A 19,926-nucleotide genomic window follows, 5' to 3' on the forward strand; every position below is an offset into this window, starting at 1 on the left:
CTTTGATCTGTCGGTCCCTCTCCATGAAACGTGAGAAGAGCTTCCAGCACCTCGGTGCAAACTGCTCCTGGAGGCTGGGACACGCTTTGTGTGGTTGTGCTCCCTCCAAGAGGTGAAGGTCTGGGGTTTGTGCAGCGGAGACGAGGATGGCAGCAGCGGGAGTGTCCTCCCCGTGAGCCCTGGTGTTTGTGGAGACGCTGCCAATGACTGGAGGTTGTAGCAGGAGCTCTCTGAGCTCTGCAGGAGTTTATTCCACGTGTTCAGGTGGCATCTCACCCGTTGCCCACCAGATAATCAGACCTGGCCCCCAGACCAGTCTGGCTGGGCGTACCAGTCATTGTTCCACCTCTCCGGGGTAGGGTTCGGACTGCGGTGTCGTTGCAGGGACATCGCAAGCCTGGACGAGCACGGCTACTGCAGTATTATCGGCCGCTGCAAGGACATGATTATTCGGGGAGGAGAGAACATCTACCCAGCAGAACTCGAGCAGTTTCTCCACACCCATCCCAAGGTTGAGGAGGTGCAGGTGAGTGAGAGGGAGCGGGAGTGGGGGAGCAGCAGTGGTTTATGTGGTGGGAAATGTGTACGCAAAGATGCCTGAGACTGCTTCCTCTGTTTTCAGCTTCTCCTTTAGTGTAATGTCGTCTGGCAGCTGGGAGAGACAGGAAGGGGCAGGCAGAGCTTCTGGGTCTTTCCTCTCCGTGGTGTGGGGCGCACAAGTTCAGGCAAACTCCTTGTGCAACAGCTCCACATCTGCGGAGCAACAGCTGCCATTCTTCTGTTTTTAAACTGCCTGTCCACTTTCATAACACTCTCTGAAATTCTTACTTGGAAAGCAGACTGAGAGGACAGTTTTTACTGATAATTAATTACTCTAAGCTCCTAAATCAAAAAAAGACTCCTCCAACAAGTCCCTGGAGATGAGGAGTTAGACTCGGTTTTATCCGTTCACAAGACAGAAATGATTTGCAACGTTGAGCAGCTGCTCCCAATCTGCTGGGATTGTTTTCCTCCAGGTTTTGTGCCAGACAAGTTTCCCCATAAATAAACCAGTTATTTAGTAAGTGTTGTGCTTGTGCCAGGCTAGCATCTCTCCTTGGAACAGTCCCCGTGCAGATGGGTTGCAAACCAGCCCTGTTTATGTAGTTTCTAGGGCCTTATGTCACTGCTCTGGACTCAAAAGGGTTGACGTGTCTCTAGGATTTCGAGATACTGGTTCAAGGCAGGGGATGACAGTAGGACTCTGGTGAAACACCGTGAGCACAACTGAGAGATGGAGCTTGGGAAGCCCAGCCCCTGCATGGAGCAATGTGATGTGCCGGTGTCACTGGCAGTGGTGGGCTGAACGCTGCCATTATACGGGTTCCAAAAAATCCCTTCCTTCTACTTCATCCCTCGCCTGCCATTTCACCTGGAGATCCCAAAGCAGGCAGCTGAAGCAGTCTCCCAAGTCTCCTCGTTGGTTATAAAACCTGTTGCCCCATATTCACATTTGGGGAAACGGCGGCACAAAGAAAGATGACGGGCCCCTGTTACGGGTCTGACTCAGCCCTGATTCCTATCACTCTGCAAAAGCAAAGGAAGGTGCTGGCGTCTGGGTGCCTGCTGTGACACATTTCCTCCAACAAACGGCAAGGAAGTCCTTCCGGGAGGCTCTGAAGGCACGCAGAAAGCTCTAGTGGGATTTTTAGCAGCCCAAACCGCCCCATGTACAGCCACCCAGCCCCTGCCCGGGCATCCTACGGCGCTGAGGGTTCGTGAGCCAGCGCACACACCCTGCAGGCACAGCGAGCCCGTGGGAGGACAGGGATGTCTCCAGGGTTCTCACGTCCTTCTGTCCCACCCAGGTGGTTGGCGTGAAGGATTCGGTGATGGGAGAAGAGGTCTGTGCCTGCATCCGCGTGAGAGCCGGGCAGAACTGCACCGTGGAAGACATTAAGGCTTTCTGCAAAGGGAAGGTAGGTCTTGCGCTCCTCTGCGCCCAGTTGTTCTGTTCCCTGCCAGAGCATCACACCCAGCAGCAGCTGGGGATTTGCAAATGTTTTTGCAAATGATCTGCAGTGTTTTAGAGCAGCTGGTGATCCAGTTTGGCCACCGCACGGCGGGTGTTACAACAGCGTGCGGGCTGGATACGCTGCTCCTGGCAGGTTGTGTAGCTGTTGGCTTTCTCTTCCCAGATCTCCCATTTCAAGATCCCCCGGTACGTCGTGTTTGTGAATCAGTTCCCGCTCACCGTCTCGGGCAAGGTAAGAGTTGGGCTGCGGCAGGGAGGAAGCTGTGGCCTCCTGTGCTGTCTGCTGTCTGAGCCTCTCCACCTCCATTTTATTCCAGGTTCAGAAATACAAGTTGAGAGAGCAGATGGAGAAGCACCTTCAGCTCTGAGCTCAGGAAGGCAGAATTAAAAAAAAAAAAAAATAATAAAGGGATAAATCAGACTTGCTTCAGCCAGCTTTATGTCTGCTTTTCACCTGTGCCTCAGGATCAGCGCTGGAGGGCTTCTCTCCCTGCCATCAGCCTGATGGCACTTTTATGTTAATAAAACAGAGAGCCTCTTTTTCCCAGTTAGGTTTGTTTCTTTGCCAAAAGAAATACTGCGGTGTGAGGAAGGGATGCTTATTTCTGGAATCCTGTCCTGTTACTGTAAGACCTTATGAAGGTTCTAAAACCTTGTGTCTCTTCGAGCAGCTTGGCCACAGCCATTTCAGAGGACTTTGTAGGCCTGAACAGATGTCGGTAAGATATTTTTACTGATATTTTAAGTCACAACAGCCTCACACAGTAAGTACCTTCTCTGCTTGGGTGCTGTTGAGATTCGTAGGTCATGTAACATTGCCTGGTGAAACGACACACCTGATAAACTTGAAATGAAGGGCAGGGGCTTTAGAGAGAGAGGTGTGACGTAGGAAGCGGCTCCCTACAGCTGGCTGGAAAAGCTAGCCCCGTTCCCGGGCCTTGCGGGGGCCTTGTGACCCACCAATAAACTTCTCCAACACAGATTCGGTGTTGCATATTTTTATTGTTTTGGACAAGACAGACGGTAAGCATTTTACAGAAATACCAAACTTCCTGTCCCATCGGAAGTGCAAAGCAGAGAATACCCGGGACAGCGTTTTTACGGGAGTTATTTGGTACCTCCCAACCATGAAACACTGAGGCGAGAAGTTGAAGAGCGCAGCTCCTCTCCCTCCCGCCGTAAGTGTCCCACCCCAGCTGGGACGCAGATAACATTGCTGCCAACTCTCACCGGCCTCCTTTTCTGTCTCCCCCCGTTTCCTTCCCAAAGACGGTGAGTGACTGAGCCTCGACTTCCAGGCTGGTGTTCTCTCTGGTGGGTGATGAGAAATGGTGCGCAGGGAGAGACATGCGGTGTCAGCGAGGTCTCTGTCTTGGCTCTCCAAGCTGGGCTGTGGGCTCTACCCATGGAAGCAGACCAATCGGACAAAAAGACCTTGGTTCGTGCTTGCTTTCTGAAAGAAAAGTGTGCGAGAACGTTAGCACCAGGCTGAAGAGGGCTGGGCCTGGGCTACTGTCACAGCTCTCCAGAGCGCGCCCTTTCAGATAGTACCCACTGCGGGGCTGGTGTCAGCATGCCCCACCACTTTCCCTCTGCCCACCCTGGGCTAAGCAAGCGAAACTCGGGTGTTAGGATCATTGCAAACCCTCCTGCCTGGAGGAGGAACTGCAAACCCCCCTGGAGGAGGGCTTTTTCCCTTCCTCTGCTTCCCCCAGCATTAACCCAGGTGCAGGACAGGCCGGCTCACAACGAGAGGCATTTCTCCTGTGCCTGTTTGATACCTTCACCTGCACAGCCCCTGGTCCCCAGGAGTGCCCCATGTACTCACCCGAGTTTGGGATCTCTGGGTTTTGCTGGTACGAACTGAAGTACGAATCAACGCTGGCTTGTGTGGGTAGAAGGTCTGCAAAGAGATGCGCCGAGCGCCGGTCACAGCCAGCACGGGGGGTGCAGACCCCCAGCGCCCCCATCCCCGCTCCCAGCAGCGGCACCGGCTGCGAGCACAAGCCCCGAGCCCGGCGCTGTCCCTGCCCTGAGCATTTCCCCTGTCTCGCAGCCACCTCGGAGGCTTTTGAGGCAGCTGCTTTCCAAGCGCAGCTCTCCGGCCTCCTGCAGCCCCGCGCCGCGAATACTCACCGGAGGAAAAGGGCCGCACGCCGCAGCTCGCAGCATAGCCTCAGCGCATGGGCTCATGCACAAGCTCCTGGGCTTCTGCACGGGCCCGTGCCCATCTTATAGCACTGGCGGTAAGCTCGGAAACTCCCAGCAGCGGGGACTCTTCCCAGCATGGCGAGGGTTGCGTCAGCGGTGCCTCTGAGACACCCGCTCCTGGCCTGGGAACAGGAATCTGCGGCGGTGGCCTTTGCGAAACTCCCTTTGTAAACTCCCTTTGTCATGGGCGTTTTTCATCGCTATTAATAGTAAAATGGAGAAAACGCAATGCCTCGCACCGTCAGCGCCGGCTTCGCGCTGCCCCGAGCGGAGGCTCTCGGGAACACGGAGCCGGCTGGAGGGTGGAAACCCTCTTCCTCCTCCGGCAGCCCGCGAGGAGCAGCCGGGTGCCCAGGGAAGTAGCTGTGGGATTGCGGGGCTGGATGGGGCAGACGCCAGCCCCGTCCCAAAACCTCCCTGCTGGGGCGCTGCAGGCACCCACCCAGCTCCCTCCTCCTCTCTCCCCGTTCCCCATCGCCCTGGGCCCCAGCACGGCCGCATCCTCGTGCCCCACCTCGGGGCACCCCGCTGTGGGCACACCTCGGGGTGCTGCCCCCCGCACCCTGCCCAGGGGCTTTTGCCTCCTGACGTGGGGCAACCAGGGAAGGATGGAAACAGCGGGTGCTCGGCGGAGCTCCGGGGCGGGCTGCGGATCGCTCACCGCAACAAACCGGAGTGACTCCGAATTCAGCTTAAAGTCGGGGAGTGACTCCGAACTGGGCTCAGAGCCGGGGAGAACACGTCCCCTCGGGCAAACGCCCCGCAGCACCGGGCGAAACACGGCTCCCTGCTGCCTCCTGTCCCCCCCCCCCCGGCCCCCCCCCCGCCTTCCCGGGGCTGCGGGGCGGGCCCGGGGGCGGAACCGGAGCGGCGGCGCCGCCGTTGCCCGATGGCGGTGCGGGGCTGGCGCCCGGCGGTGGCCGCGCTCGCTGCGGGGCGGCCCCGGGGGGGCGGCCCGGGGGAGGCTTCGGCTCCCGGAGCGGGGCCGGGCCCAGAACCGGGGGCTCCGGGGGGAGCCGCGGCAGCCGCGCTCTATGTGCATGTGAGAGACCGGGGGGGGGGGGCACGTGGGAACCTGGGGGGGGCACATGGGAACGGGGGGTGCACACGGGGGGGATTTGCACGTGGGAAGCGGGGGGTGCACACAGGGGACCCTGAGGGTGCACACAAGGGGGATTTGGGGATTTGCACGTGGGAACCAGGGGGTGCACACGTGGGAAGCGGGAGGTGCGCACAGGGGACCCTGAGGGTGCACGCAAGGGGGATTTGCACGTGGGAAGTGGGGGTGCGCACTTGGGGGGCACACCAGGGGGGCTTCGCGTGGCACCTGGAGGCTTGCACACCTGGGGGGGGCTGCTCGTGGGACCTCGGGGGTGCACACGGGGGGGGGCTGCAGGTGGGACCTGGTGGGCTTGCACATGGGGGTCCCCCTGCCACACACGTGGGGGTGCTGTGGGGGTCTCTGCGCCATGCATCCAACAGGGGCACCCACAGCGTGCGCGCCTTGAGCCTGTGAGTGGCTGGGGGGCAGCGGGGGGTGCCCAGGGTGGTTCCCGGCCGCCCCCACATGCTCGCCCTGTGCCCGCAGTGGCCCTACTGCCGCAAGCACTGCTCCTACTGCAGCTTCAACAAGTACGTGGTGCCGGCGGTGGACGAGGCGGCCGTGCGCGCCTGCCTGGTGCGCGAGGCCCGGACCCTGCTCCGCCTCGGCCAGGTGCAGAGGTGGGTGCCCAGGTTGGGGTCCCAGGGGGGCCGCGGGGCCCGTCCACGGCCGCCCGCAGCCTCCCTGCTGTCCCCGCAGCGTCACCTCCGTCTTCTTCGGCGGGGGCACACCCAGCCTGGCCAGCCCCCAAACCATCGCCGCCGTGCTGGAGGCTGCCGCGGAGGCCGCCCACCTCCCTGCCGGAGCCGAGGTCACGCTGGAGGCCAACCCCAGCTCCGCCAGCCCCACGCGCCTCGCTGGCTTCAGGGCGGCCGGCGTCAACCGCCTCTCAGTCGGCGTGCAGGTGAGCGGGGCTGCCCTGTCCTGCCCCGGCCCCCCGCAGCCCCCCGCGGCCCCGCTGCCATCGCGCTCCTTCCGCAGTCGCTGGACGACGCCGAGCTGCGGCTGCTGGGCCGGGAGCACACGGCGGATGAGGCGCGGGCGGCGGTGGAGGCGGTGCGGGGGCTCTTCCCCGGCCGCACCTCCATCGACCTCCTCTTCGGGCTGCCGGGGCAGAGCCGGGAGGCCTGGGCCCGGTGTTTGGAGGCGGCGCTGGGGCTGTGCGACGACCACCTGGCCCTCTACCAGCTGACGCTGGAGCGGGGCACGGTGCTGGAGGCGCGGGTCCGGCGGGGGGCCCTGCCCACGCCCCCCCAGGACCTCCTGGCCGACATGTACCACACCGCCCGGGCCATGCTGGCGGCCGCTGGCTTCCGCCAGTACGAGGTCTCCAATTTTGCAAGGAAGGTGAGGCCCCCCTGCCCTGTTTCATTGCCTCCATAGCAGGCTCTGCCCCTCTTCACCCACCACACCGCTGTCCCGCAGGGCGCCCTCAGCACCCACAACCTCTCCTACTGGCGGGCTGAGCAGTACATCGGCGTGGGGCCGGGTAAGCCCGGGGGGGTGGTAGCGGGGCAGGGGGCGCAGGGCTGTGCGTGCCCCCTGCACCCTTCTCCTCCATGTACCATCGCAGGAGCGCACGGGAGGTTTGTGCCGTGGGGTGAGGGCAGCTGCCAGCGGGAGGCCCGTGTCCAGACGCCGGATCCCGACACCTGGATGAAGGAGGTGCAGAGCCATGGGCACGGCACCCGGAGGCGGGCGGCGCTGAGCCCCTTGGAGCAGTGAGTATGGGGCGTCCCCTGTGTCCCCCCCGGCCCTACCTGCCCCAACACCCCCTGTGCCCACAGGCTGGAGGAGCTGCTCGCCCTGGGGCTGCGCACGGACGAGGGCGTCACGCAGCAGGTGAGGCAGTGCCAGAGGGGGGGGGGGACCCCTGCTAATGAGCCGCCACTAACGACCCCCTGCAGCGCTGGGGGCGCTTCTCCCCTCAGCTGCCCCTGCGGGCTGTGTTCGGGGTGCCAGGGGAGGCGATGGCGCTGCAGCAGCAGGGCTGGCTGCTCCTGGACGGCCGGTGAGCACCGGGGGGCACCGGGCGGGGGGGTCCCTGCGTGGGGCCGGGGCTCAGCCACTGCTGTCCCCCAGGGGCCTGCGCTGCACGCCCGAGGGGCTGGCGGTGCTGGACTCGCTGCTGCCCGGCCTGCTCTGCCAGCTGCAGCGCTGCTGGGCGCGCACGGCCGGCACCGGGGGACGAGGCACAGGGGCTGCTGGAGGACAAGGCATGGAGGCTGCGGGGGGACAAGGCACAGAGGCTCATGGAGGACAAGGCCCAGAGACTGCTGGAGGACAAGGCACAGAGGCTCATGGAGGACAAGGCACGGAGGCTGGCAGGGGACAAGGCCCTTAGGCTCACGGAGGACAAAGCCCAGAGGCTTGGGGACAAAGCCTGGAGCCAACTGAGGGACAAAGCCCAGAGGCTGTCGGGGCACAAGACCCGGAGGCTCCTGGAGGCCGAGGCCCCCGGAGGCCCAGGCCCGGTGCCCGCCAGGGGGCGCCCCCCCGGCCGCGCCGCTGTGCGCACGCGCCCCGCTCCCCTCTGGGCGCCGGCCCCGCTGCTCTCGGTGGTGGCGGCGGCGGCGTTGCCGTGGCGGCGCGGAGCGGCCCCGGGGGATGCAGGCGCAGGGCCGCGGGCTGCGGAGGCGCGGCTCGGGCGCGGGGCAGGGCCGCAGGGAGCCGCGCTCCGGGACCCCCCCGGGTACGGGCCCGGCCCCCGGGGGCCGCAGGGGGCTGGGGGCCGGGGGCCGGAGCCGCAGCCGCGGGCTGGGCGCTGCGGGGCGAGTCTGGTGCGTGGGGGTGCTGCCACCTCTGCCCCCCCCCCCCAAATACATAGATGGAAGCAGTCCGCAAGTGGCCCCTTCCCCTTTGCGGCCCCTTCCCCTTTGCGGCCCCTTCCCCTTTGCGGCCCCTTCCCCTTTGCGGCCCCTTCCCCTTTGCGGCCCCTTCCCCTTTGTGGCCCCTTCCCCTTTGCGGCCCCTTCCCCTTTGCCTTTTTTAACGGGAGAGGCCCGTGTGTGCGTATCTGTGTATAAAGGAGGCGCTCCTAGCTGGAGGGAGTTACAGGTCAAGAATAAAACGAGATACAAAATCAATCCGAGGTTGCCTTCAGCTGATTCCTGCCTCGGGGTTGTTCTGGACGATGGTGCACCAGCGTGTGCAGCGTTCTGAAGGGCTTTTCTGCTATTTGGGGTGTTCTGGAAGGGTGGTGGCTTTCTGTGGCTGTTTTGCTTGGTGAGTGATGCAGTGCAGCTGTGCGTCAAAGTTGCGTGCTTGTACTAGGAACTGGGGAAGGAAACTTTTCTGAGATTTCTTCTACGTGCAGATAGCACAGAGTACTTATCTCATTAATTTGCTGTCACCTAGAACAAAGTGCGTGACCCAGCTGAATCCTAGTGACCCACTTTGGTCCCTGTAGCTTCCTAAACTTTGATCTTCCAAGCGTGAGAGATGCTGAATTTAATTGTCCCGCGTAACCCCAAAAAAAAACAGTTCAGCTGGAAAAACAGTTTGAGCCAGGCTGAGAGAGGAAGATGGAGTTTCCTTGGGAGAACGAAGGGGACGTCTTCCCTTCTGTGTTTCAGACAAGAAGGAAAAGGCATGTGAACAATCCTTCTCAACGATTCCAGAGGAGCCAGAGCCTGTTCCATTCGTTCTGCGAGGAGATGACATCCAAGCACTTGCAATTAAGTTAGAGGACCTGGAAAAAGTACGTAATTTTAACTCATAGAAAAAGCTGCCTTCACTGAAACTTTATTCTATTAATTTATTTATTTATTTTGGTGTTTTTGTGTTTAACAGAGGGTCCTGTACATTCGTTTAAACCAAAATCTGTTGCTAGAGTTCAGTTCTCATTCCCTCTTGCCTGTCCTGCTTTTTGTGACTTGTCAGTTTCTAAAAGTAAAGGGTTATTGATCCCGACGTGATTTTTTCACCTGCCCTTTTGGAACTACATTTCCAACTTCCTGATCTAATGAGAAGAGTATTTTGTTTAGTAACTACCACCGCTTGCTTTCCAAAACTCGGGTCAAGCTATGTGAGTGGAAGCATTTGACACAAAGTGACACAGCAGATAATTATCGGGAAAGCAATTTAAAACTCTTTCCGCTGTCCCAGTTATAATGCAGAGTCAAGAAGAGTGAGGTAGAAACCAAACTGGTATCTCCGCAGTCGTGTAATGTGCCTCTCTGAGGAGGAGCAGTGTGCACCGATAGGGCTTGTCTGTGTATCCTGGAAGGGTCAGAAGGAATGAAGGTGAGTAAGTATGTCGCTAATTGCGTCGTGATGTTTATTTTTGAAGCTCCATGCTCCACACCTTCCCCATGATGCCGGGAGAATTCCAGTTAGGAGGAAATTCCTCATTCGAAAATGTCGACCCAAAGAGACAAAAAAGAAGGCCCATCTTCTGGTAGCATATCCTGTCTTCCCAAGGGCACCCAAGGAACAGCTGAGTTTTTCTGGTATGGTTAAATTCCACATTTTGGCTTTGAGTTTTGGTTCTGTCAAGCCTAGCTTTAGTCACCTGTCTTGGGGGTTGGTTTTGATTTGTTTGCTCGTTTGTTTTCATTGTAGGACCAGGGCAGTTTGGTGATGGCTGTGAAGAGATTCTTCCTCACCACATTTTGGGAAGTCTCCAGGAGTTCAAGATGGAAGCCTTGGCCAGAGGAAACACTCAGGTTGGATTTTAAAATTACAAAAATGTTGCTGTGCAGCACTTTTCTAGAGGTGGAATGTGATGTGTAAAGTACTTTTTGATTTATTTCAGCACCTATCAAGAACAGGTCAGGCTTGAGGTGTGGTTTTCCCTGCCTTGTCCTACTCTGTGGGGCTTGCCTTCAGAGAAACTGCTCCAGCAGGTTTTGAAGTCATGTGTGCAGGCGGAGGTCATGGAGGGAAGAATTACAGAGGCTTCCTCTTCCATTTGTGCTCCTGCTGATGGCATCAGGCTAGCATGGGAAGAGCTGGTGATGCAGCACTGCCAAAGCTTGAGTCCAGTTACTCAGCTAAATCCTTCCATTTTTTTCTGAGTGTGTTCCTAATGCCACGTTTCAGTTCCTCGCAGAGTGATGAGGTGAAGGTGCTGCCAGTCTGAAGAATTCTTTTCACTTCTGCTCTCCCATTTTTTTGTTGCATTAGCATTGTGTGCATTGAGAGTCAATTTAACATTTCATTTCTCTTCAGATAGCAGATTTTATTGGAGTTCCTCGTAAAAATGTTACTGCAGCAGTTTTAAAAGAAGAACATGGAGGAGAGACAAAGAAAAAGGTCCGTCAGATCCCACCATCAGAGCACAGAGCTCTCCAGAACTGGCACCGTAATATGGCACTCAGGAAAAAGCAGGAGAGGTATCTAGGAGGTGAGAGGAGCTGAGGCCTTGTTCTATAAATTCTCTGTGTACGTGGGGCTGTTTGATGGCACCACAACACTCTTCAGTGGGCAGAGCCAACCAGGGCTGGTCCTGCTGCCATTACAGCCTGCCTCCAGGTTTTCCAAGCTCCCCACACCGCTGCTAGGGACGGGGTCTGGAGAGGGCCCTGGGTGCTGTGGGGAGGTGAGCTGCTGGTTCTGGCTGGGGGAAGGACAAGGGACCTGATAGGGGACAGTATAAGGGGGTTACACCTAGACACAGTAGAAAAGGTTGCACCCAGAAGAAGTGCAGCACATTTGATATTCCTTCTTTACAGAAATTCTTCAGAAGCCAGAAAATGAGTTGTTGATGAGCATCTCGGAGGATTACAGACAAATCCAGGAAGAACGTGACCTCATTGACCGGAGTCTCCCTGCCCTGTTTCCTGGAAAGGTGAGAGCCCCACTTGTTCCGCACCCTGATGGCTCTGCTCTTGTGAAAGAGCTCAGACACAGGTGCTGTGAATAACATCTGTGCGGCTCTGTCTTTAGATACTTATCAAAATCATTCACTCTGAGTCCTTCAGCCTAGTATGCAAGCAGAGCTTTCAATGATTTTAAAAATGAAAACATGAACTGTGCCATCTGTACCGGTCAGATAGAAGTGGTGGTGTGCTTTGGCTCCTTGCTAACAAGCTGCTGTCCATGGGCAATGCCATTTCGTGATTCTTACTGGAGTGACATGCCCTGGACGTGGTACTGGGGATGTGCCACAGTTGTTCCAGGGCCAGAAAGATCTGATGGTTTGAGTTTTAGGAATTTACATGGAGAAAGGGGTATGGGTAAGTCAGGAGGATTATGGGAATATCCTATGGTAACTTCTTTTACATTTATAATTCTTTCAAAGGTTCTAATTTATGTGCTGTATTATTTTAGTATCATTCAACCTGTGCGTAGCACTAGATAGAAGAAAGTCTTCTTTTGTCTTTGACAGCAGCCTGATTAAAAATTCTGGCTTACCCTGCAGAAAGGAATAATTTATAGACTTCTAAAATATCCTCACAAGCGGTGTTGGACACCACCTTCCTTTTTGCTTCTAGTCCCTGTGAAAATAACAGGAAGCTATTTTCTCAGCATCTCTGAAATTATTGGTGGGAGCCTTGTTTTCTGCCCTAGGGCTACCGAACAGGAAGCGAGTTCTGGAGCCAGCCCGAGCGCATCGGAGATGAACTCACTGGCCTGATGCTGACCCTGACTCAGAGGGAACGGGGCTACCCAGCGCCAGTCACTCACGTGGGGAAACCCCACACTGTGCGAATGGAAACGGGTAAGGGAGCCTTGCAGAGAGGCTATAGCATTCATAGTGCAGAGGCTCACATTATCGTCATCCCTTTTGGCAGCTGTAGCACAAGCTACTTGCTAGTCACCTTCAGTCGGGCCGCCAGTAATACAGAGTTAAGCTTGCTCCATGAAAGGCTGTGTCGCTGTAATTTCTGTGACGCACCCAGGATACTGCTGCAGTGAAACTCACACTGCTAGATCTGAGTGAAATAAATAGGCATGTGGGTATGTAGATAGTGAGCTCTTGGGTATTTCCACAGGTCTGAAACCTCCGAAGAGGATCCCTTTCCGTCTAACCTGGGATAAGAGTCTTTTCCTGAAACGCCGACGGCAGGAGCTAAAATCTGTCCTAGAGGAGCTAGACTTTTACAAGCCGGTAAGACGAGAGGAGCAAGGGTATTCTTTGTATCTCTCATTTCTTGTGAAATGCTGTAGAATAACATAAAATTGCCAAGGACTGGATCTGAAAAAGCATTAGGAATCTAAAGCTTAGCCCTGCAGTACTGATCTTGGCAGTTTCCACATTTCCAAAGGGCCACGGTCGTGAAAGATGTCTGGCCTGTCTAAGTGGTGCATGGACTGGGCTGGGAGCCTCAGAATAGGACCCTGAACCAGCAGCATACAGCTGCAAAGACCCGGACAACAAAAAGAAACCCCAAATACTGGTGTAGGACTTTGATTTTGTGCCATAGGGCAGAAGGAAGACACCTTTACCCATGTGGTTGCATACGAAATCCGAAGGCAGTTAGCCCCTCCTTTTAAAAACTGAATAAACCTCACCTTTTTCTTCCCAAAACATGGCTCTGGGGATGAGAACAATGTGTGAAGGAGACTTTTCCCATCCATGAAGCATCCGTGGTGAGGAATACAGTCATATAGGATTCTCAGGAGACTCAAAACCAGTTACTTCCTGTCTAACTTACACATTTGTTGGATACATCTAGAAACCATTAAGATAAAGAGTGAGGTATGGGAGCTTCACTTTACTTGATTCAGTTGGTACATTTGTCCAGTAGTTGACTTTTCTATATGAAAGAGAAATTGAGGGTTGGTCATTTCTCTGTATGTCCAGGATCTGGATGGACTGGAGGTGATCGGTAAAGGGCAGCCTTTCACGTCTGTCTCAATGCAGTCTTTTCCATGTTCCACCAGTTCTGAAGAGCCTGAGACCCTGTAAGTTTTACTTCATGACAGTAATAAAGAATTTGGGGTGTGCACCATCCGTCTGTGGGGATCTCTAGCTGCTCTTATCCAGAGCACAGGGGCACAATGAGAGGCATGTTCCAATGTTAAAATCGCCAGATTTAGGAATCGAGTGGTTCCTTTGTGCCTTGAGGCCTAATGACCAAGGAGCAAGAACCAGAAAAGTTTTCTGAGGCCTTTCCTCCAGTCTTCCTTCTGTGTGGCTCCTCAGCTTACATTGGGCAGGGTGGAGACTGTGCTCTAAATTATCTCCATTTGGTTGTCCCTTTGCAGCCTTCTGCTTCCATCATCAACTTGCCTTTTTTCCCCTGCCCTCTTCATCTGTAGCGGAGGACCCCTTTTCTCCTTATTCAGTCGTACCCTCAGCCTTCCTTAAGCAGTTACCAGTCTTCTCCTTATTGTTCTGGCTGTCCTGTCCTCTTTGGTAGTGGCAAGTCATTAGTTGGAGTTTGTTTGCCACATCTGCAGGGCATTGTCTGTAAAGAGAGAGAGCTCTGTGGAAAAGCATTAGGTAGGGGGTTATTTCTTACAAGGTCTTGTAAACCACCGTTTGTTCTCCCACCTCTGAAAGTGAATTTTACTCCACGGAAACATTTGTTGTTGTTTTCTTTGGCAGTGACTCCTTAGGGGATTATCATGATCTGGTTCCAGAAGCAGTATGGGGCCCGTCTTTGGATTTCTGTGGCCAGCCTGCACGTTGGATCAACTGCATCACTTCTTGCAGGGTAATTGTGCACTTTTTATTGTTTTGTTGAGCTAAGCTTGCTTGAGTTCCCAAGTCATGGCTGTACAATGAGTGTCACTCCCAGGCTGGAGAATGGGGGATTTATTCTGAGCATAATAGAGTGTCCCTGCATTTTCTCCAGAGAGGTCTAGAAACAGAAGTGATCGCTCTGTCTGTGGCGTGACGCTCAGACTCCCAGGTGCACTCTGTATAATGGCCACTTCATTGGACCTGCCTTACAAGTTCTCCGACCGATGTTCAACCCCTTATTTGTGGTATGACTTCAGGCAAGACAGAGCAGAAATTGTTATCTTTGTCCTTCTATTTTCCTTACAGCATATAGTTGGCATTGCTGCCCGTCTCACTTTTGAGACTGTGGCTGGTGAAAAAGCCGAAAGCTTCCTGACGGTGAGCAATGATGGCACAGCTGCCATCTGGTATAACTGGAGGAGGCTTCTCCAGCAGATTCCCTCCAGAGAAACCAAGAGGATACAGTGTTTTTACTTTGATGCCAGACCAGGTATGAGAACTGCTGAGCTCTGAGACCTTTGTGCGCAGAGCAGGGAGTACGTATTCAGGTGTTATCTGAACTGCTGAGTCTGACTAATGGCAGAGCAAGCCTCCTGGGTGAATCTTCTTAGGAAGCCACCCTGGCTGTCAGAGCTGACTCACACCAAAATAGGTGTGTGAGGCAGATCCTTTTCATGGGACTTGAAGGAAAGGAGGTTGCTCCTGCTCTGAATGTAAATGGGTGGAAAGCTGAGAAGTGAATCACTTTCTGATGGCAAACTAGGTATGATCTACCAGAGAGAGTACTGAGCTTTCCTGTAAAAGGAGCATGCAGTGGAAATAATACCAGTTCAGTAACATGGTAACTGGTGTAAATCTGGAAGGAGAAAAATTGTTGGATGAGGTGTGATAGCCAGCTAAGCGATGGGGAAAGAGTCTTACAAAGAGATGAGGACACTTGGTGGGGACTGGAAAAGGGCCATGTTAATCAGGTGGTTTCTTACAGACCGATGTATTTTCTCTCTAATTTCAGGTGTAATTTTGCCTGGAGAAACTAGAAAGTTTGTCTTTCTTTTCAAGTCAGAGAGAGCTGGCATTTTCAGCGAGTCCTGGGAATTTAGGACACATCCTCTGTTATTAGGAGGAGCTCTGCTGCAGGTGACCCTTTGGGGAATTGCTGTGTATGAGGATAAATTGGCTGACCTCAGAGAGAAACTGGAGGTAACCAAGCATGTAACTGTGTAAATGTGAGCTTTGAACTTAATATGCAAATAGAGGACAAGGGAGGGAGTGGAAGACATGGTATTTTCATTGCTCTGCAATTAAGGCTGAGAGTGAGGTGATTATTTATTTACAGAACGTCTGTATGTATTTAAGCAGGTTTGCAAAATAAAATCGAAGAACTCTGCAGTCTATTGTAATGTTATTAATAAAGATGTGGTTGTGCCACATGAACTGTTCACATTGGTCCTTTTAAAAAAGATTTTTCTGTTTGTAATGAATTTCATTAATTAGTGGGGATAGGATTGTGTGTAATACAGTATGATATCAAGTAAGGTATAAATTGAAAATTACACTATGCATAGGAAAGTATATTTTGTTGGGGAATTTTTTGTGGGGCTTATTTGAAAAGCTGCTGTAAGTACTGCTTGGTGTGGTGGGGTTTGCAGTTATTCTTTTCCTTGTAATACTGTATAACATATACATGTAGTTACTAGCGTGGGTGTGAATTTGCTTGTGTGCTTGTACACGGAGCGGGGACTCACGTTGTGCTTGTTGTGCTGCCTCAGTCTGACCTGGCTGCTCAAGAGGGTGCTGCTATAGTAGAAGAGACTCTGAAGGAACTTCTTGTCCGAATTCGGACCCCAGAGTGCACCCCATCTCCTGTGGATGCCTATGTCACAGAGGAAGAGTTGTTCCACAGGAAGAATCCCAAGGTGAAGCTTGCTATTTAATGGGCTACACAGCTGAAATAGCAGGGAAAGAAAACTTGCAGGGCTAGTGCATCCATGCCTTTCTGGGGTCTGACATAGCTTGCCATAGTGGCTTTAACAATTAGCGTTGTAGAGGAAAGGCATAACTCATTTTGCTATTTACCTTTCCCCTGTTATCAAAGTTGCATTATCAGCATCGAGTGGTTAAGCAGCTGCAGGAACTGTGGAGACAGCACGTGACCGTCCCTTCAGCCTCTGAGGAGAAAGTGCCCTCAGGCCCGAAGAGCAGCGTGGAGGACATGCAGCTCCAGGAGAGTGTCTCGGAGGCTCTCTCCACTCAGGGGAGTGCTACAGAGATCCCAGACTGGAAGAACACACTCGACGTGACTCTGAGTCAAGTGAAGGTGGAAGAGGAAGAGCCAGGCCCCTCAGCGTGGAACTTTTCCTTCGAGGACTTTAAGCAGGTGGTCGCCCTTGTTCCCTCTGGCGCAATGACAAACCGATGGGCTTTCCATTTTCCTTACAAATAGTCTGGCGTACCCCAGCACGAGCCCACCCAAAGGTCTGCTTCCAATGTTCTCAGAGTTTGAGATGATTTATGACGTGTGTTACAGAAAAGCACATCGGCTCTGCTGACCACACCCTCAGTGCTCTTGTAAAGAAATTCCCAAGAGAGGCTCTGAGGGCTGTTGTGTGATGAAGAAAAGAGAACCAGACAATGTAATAGATATTTTAAGCTCTTCCCCCATTAGCTTTCTGTCATCCCAGAACTGAATGCGGGGGGCAGGCTTAATCCCACAGCCTCCTGTGGCTTCCCCAAGGGCTCTTCTCCGTGGAGAGTCCTCCCTGTTCATCAGAGCTCTAAGGGGGCACTCACGACAGGCTGTGGATAAAATGCAGACCTCCCTAGATTAAAGCAAGAGTGGTTTGGATTCTTTCAGCAGTTTTCCTGTAGTGTTCTCTTGGAAACCTCTGCTGCTTCTCTGCTGTTAGAAGAGCTCTCTCTTAGAAGGCCTTCAAACGTGCTAGACTTGCTCTACCTGTAGAGTTGCAGAGGGGCTTACAGTGGGTGAATTTTAACTGGGAGATCTGGGATTGCTTCTCAGATCTTGGGTAACCTGTGCACCTTGCCCAAATCTCCAGCTACGTCTGGGTGTGCAAGTGCCCAGTGCAACCTGGTTTCAGACTGGCGTCCAGGAAGAGATCCGTGGTGTCTTTCATTAAGCTCAGGGACCAGACAATTGGGAAGGAGAACTGAGAAGTGTTTTTTTTTCTCTCAAGTCAGGCTATAAAGTTGATCCCGAAGGAGGAGCAGCGAGAAGAAGCACTGACCCAGCTCAATAAGGCAGCACTAGAGCTGTGTGTCGAACAGAGGCCAACCCAGTCAGACCTTTTGTATCAAACCTGGTGTGTTACCTTTGCAAGATAAAGCTTATAAATGCCTTGTCTGATCAACAGCCTTAGCAAGTTCAGTTGCAAGTGTTGTGATTCAAAGCGCATATAATTATGTGAGGTCTAGAAGTCTTTTTTTTATGTTTTTTTTTAATAGAGTAATTGTAGCAGCTGTCTAGGACCCAAATGCCATTTCTTTCTGGAGATAAGTTTAGAATATTCATGTAATTTTGGGGAGTACACAAGGTTATTTCTGGCAAGATTATTCTAGGATATGTTTATGAAATCTTTGGGTAATTTTCTGTACCCTTTTACTCAGATAACTGTATCCTCCCTCATGCAGTTTCTTTTTTCTTCACTCAGGCTTTCAGACTGTAAACATATCAACAGCTGCTAGCTGCTTCTAAATCACAGGAATGCGGGTTCCTCTTGGTACAGGCAGCAGATCAATGCTGATTTACCAGTGTGTCATGTTGAAGAGCAGGAGACCTAGTTACCCAGTAATATTTATGGGTCCATGTGAGCCCATTGACGTGCAAACCCAAGGAAAGTAATGTAGCTTCCCTCTGCCCAGATTTTTAGATGTTAGGTGCAATTGTATTGATTTAATTGGACAGAGCAGCCTTTAGCTGTAAGGTGCCTTCACTCCTGAGCATTGGGTAAAACAAGATGGCCTTGCCCCTACCTTTCCACCCCAAAATGCCCAATTGCTGTGCTGTCTCCCTACTGTTTCTGATACTTTTCTCAGCCTCCAGCTGTGGCGTGAAACAATTGATGGTCTGGTGAGTCACTCTCTGAAGCTGAGATCCCTGCTTGGCTTGCCTGAGAAGGACACCTGTGTAGATGTTCTTCCAGAGGAAACAGGTAAATGGTGCTTTTAGCACAGCAGGTGGATTCCATGGACTGGTGGCAATCCAGAAAACTTGCTGAGTTGCAACTGAAATAGCAACGTCAGCTGTTTCACCTCAAAGCTTTTATAAGAAAACGCATCAGAAAAAACAGCAGTGTGTGAGACAATAGTTGTGATCTGAGGTTTGGTATTAAAAACACGGACATGCATGGAGAAAAATGAATAAGCATTTTAATTTAGCTGGATTTTAGCCCTGCTTTTCACACTGACTAACTGAAAAAAATCTATCGCATTTTTATCTCTTATATAAGCGTGTTCTGATGTATGTTTGAGACCTGTTCATTTAAACAAAGTACTCTTCAAGGTCATTGTTTTTCAGTGCAGTACAGCTCAGATTAATTAAAAAGAGCAAAATATGTGGCAAAAATAATATGCTTACAGTGCGTAGGTGCAGCAGGCTTGTCTGTCTGGATGTGAAAATGTTGCTTTGGGTTAATTGGAATTCTTTTGTAGCAGAAGTAAAACAACCTATAAAAGGAGGAAAAGAAGACAAAATAACCAGTAGGAAAGAAGAGAGAAGGTCAGTTGGTGGTAAGGATAAAGAAGACAAAAAAAGAACAGCTAAGACTGCAGGGAAAGAGAAGGAGGTAAGTGTTGGGATGCCTGCTGAAAACTTGAGCACTGGGTTCTGGTGACAGTGTGGTGCATTCTGAGGCTGCGTATCTTGAGTTTGAGCTGATTTCCAATCCATCAAGAGGTGCTGATTGCTGGGTGCATCTTGCTACAATCTGAAAGGTGTACTGATCTATGTCACCTTTTTTTCCCCCTCTCTGTCCCTGAGTAGGAACATCCAAACAGCAGAAAGTCAAAAGTAAAAGATGAGAAAAAGCTGAAATCTTCCACTTCATCACAGAAGGTGAAAGAGGTAGCACAACCTGCAGAAGCTGTAGTTACAGATCCCATTGAACCTCCTCAGGACCAGGTGGACCCTATTTTGTTTGGGACATACCAGGAAAAACTTTACATTGAAGTGAGTCTGGCCAAAGCTTATAGCTTTGTTTCCTTGTTTTTGTTCTTTGCTCGTAACCTTGTGCTGAAGCTTAGGTAGAGCAGTAAGCATTTTGTTAAACTCAGAAAATTGACAAATGTATGTCCATAATTCTGTAGCAAGGTAAGTGTGAAATACAAGGTAAGATGTCCTTTATTGCAGCCTGGAGCCTGTTAGCATAAATCCAGGCATTGCATAGCCACATGCGGGATTTCTATCTGGGATGCCTTTAGCATGCTTGCGGACTCTTGAGGGATCAGCAGAATTAATTGTATCTCGGATAATGTTAAACACACTTCATAGCCAGAAAAGTTATTACTAGAGCTAAGATCTGCTAGCAGGCAGCCACTTTTATGTGGTTGTGTGCGTGCCTGTACGTTTATATGCTCCTGCATGAGAAACTATCTCTGTTTTGTCAGTCGCGTCATTAAGATTTCATCATGCATTTTCACTGCAACCGTCTGTTAATTTCTGCTGCAGGTCTATGGGCTGCTGGATTCAATGGTGAGCAAAATGGTTTCTTTATTTGAAGAGCTACAGAAAAAGGGCCTTCTAAAGTGGGAGAGTGAAGCACTTTGTAACTAGATGTAGAATTAAATAAATAACCATTTTTACACAGATCAAGTGGAGATTCTTCTTTCTGAAGTAATGAAGGAATTACAAATAGTGGGGTGCCTCTCTTCTGACATGCTGTGATGCAAGACTGTTGCGAGATCATCTGTTACTTCTGCAGGTGGTCACTTGCCAATAAGAGACAAGGCA

The 19,926-nt window shown here is 52.6% G+C and overlaps 3 protein-coding genes and 1 long non-coding RNA gene across 8 annotated transcripts in view; 3 read left to right on the forward strand and 1 right to left on the reverse strand.

Annotated features, from left to right (window-relative positions):
- ACSF2 (acyl-CoA synthetase family member 2) overlaps nucleotides 1–2,995 on the forward strand; it is a 41,826-nt gene extending 38,831 nt beyond the window's left edge. The window contains exons 13-16 of the mRNA XM_035558890.2: nucleotides 385–526; nucleotides 1,848–1,958; nucleotides 2,178–2,246; nucleotides 2,332–2,995. Coding sequence (XP_035414783.1) covers nucleotides 385–526; nucleotides 1,848–1,958; nucleotides 2,178–2,246; nucleotides 2,332–2,382 — 373 coding nt within the window. The 3' untranslated portion in view covers nucleotides 2,383–2,995. The remainder of the gene's footprint in view (nucleotides 1–384; nucleotides 527–1,847; nucleotides 1,959–2,177; nucleotides 2,247–2,331) is intronic.
- Nucleotide 2,996: 1 nt separating this feature from the next.
- LOC118253976 (uncharacterized) lies at nucleotides 2,997–5,030 on the reverse strand. Of its 2 annotated transcripts, XR_004780568.2 has the most exons (4): nucleotides 4,887–5,030; nucleotides 4,151–4,425; nucleotides 3,843–3,917; nucleotides 2,997–3,467 (listed from the first exon to the last, which is right to left on the reverse strand). It is a non-coding gene; the product is annotated as an uncharacterized LOC118253976 (long non-coding RNA). The 2 variants fall into 2 exon arrangements; XR_004780567.2 differs by having other exon boundaries at nucleotides 4,151–5,014.
- An 84-nt stretch (nucleotides 5,031–5,114) lies between these two features.
- Nucleotides 5,115–7,810, forward strand: RSAD1 (radical S-adenosyl methionine domain containing 1; the record flags this gene model as incomplete). The annotated part of the gene is made up of 9 exons (XM_050714446.1): nucleotides 5,115–5,120; nucleotides 5,814–5,947; nucleotides 6,027–6,231; nucleotides 6,309–6,674; nucleotides 6,753–6,816; nucleotides 6,901–7,048; nucleotides 7,115–7,169; nucleotides 7,235–7,338; nucleotides 7,477–7,810. Coding segments are annotated over exons 1-9 (1,416 nt in total), but the record flags the coding sequence as incomplete, so codon positions are not given.
- A 106-nt stretch (nucleotides 7,811–7,916) lies between these two features.
- MYCBPAP (MYCBP associated protein) lies at nucleotides 7,917–19,776 on the forward strand. 4 transcript variants are annotated; one of them, XM_035558915.2, is made up of 19 exons: nucleotides 7,917–8,019; nucleotides 8,902–9,026; nucleotides 9,618–9,777; nucleotides 9,890–9,993; nucleotides 10,499–10,673; nucleotides 11,002–11,117; nucleotides 11,840–11,990; nucleotides 12,265–12,380; nucleotides 13,077–13,177; nucleotides 13,824–13,932; nucleotides 14,268–14,451; nucleotides 14,974–15,161; nucleotides 15,731–15,877; nucleotides 16,057–16,338; nucleotides 17,160–17,281; nucleotides 18,015–18,130; nucleotides 18,630–18,763; nucleotides 18,961–19,146; nucleotides 19,645–19,776. In XM_035558915.2, exons 1-19 carry the CDS (start codon nucleotides 7,935–7,937, stop codon nucleotides 19,747–19,749), a joined length of 2,706 nt encoding a protein of 901 aa, XP_035414808.2. In that variant the 5' UTR covers nucleotides 7,917–7,934; the 3' UTR covers nucleotides 19,750–19,776. The 4 variants fall into 4 exon arrangements, 2 of the variants coding, with proteins under 2 accessions (XP_035414808.2, XP_050570330.1); XM_050714373.1 differs by having other exon boundaries at nucleotides 18,633–18,763; XR_007708976.1 differs by lacking the exons at nucleotides 18,961–19,146; nucleotides 19,645–19,776 and having other exon boundaries at nucleotides 17,630–18,130; nucleotides 18,630–18,662.
- Nucleotides 19,777–19,926: the final 150 nt, after the last annotated feature.

The sequence above is a fragment of the Cygnus atratus genome, chromosome 18 (genome assembly GCF_013377495.2).
Source record: "Cygnus atratus isolate AKBS03 ecotype Queensland, Australia chromosome 18, CAtr_DNAZoo_HiC_assembly, whole genome shotgun sequence".
NCBI lineage: Eukaryota > Metazoa > Chordata > Aves > Anseriformes > Anatidae > Cygnus > Cygnus atratus.

What these genes read in the sequence shown, in the direction of transcription:
- MYCBPAP (XM_035558915.2), top strand. Translation starts at nt 7,935, where the DNA reads ATGCAGGCGCAGGGCCGCGGGCTGCGGAGGCGCGGCTCGGGCGCGGGG. An exon ending in GCAGGAGAGGTATCTAGGAG is followed by an intron (nt 10,674 to 11,001) that starts GTGAGAGGAGCT and finishes CCTTCTTTACAG; the next exon opens with AAATTCTTCAGAAGCCAGAA. An exon ending in TCTGAAGAGCCTGAGACCCT is followed by an intron (nt 13,178 to 13,823) that starts GTAAGTTTTACT and finishes TTTCTTTGGCAG; the next exon opens with TGACTCCTTAGGGGATTATC.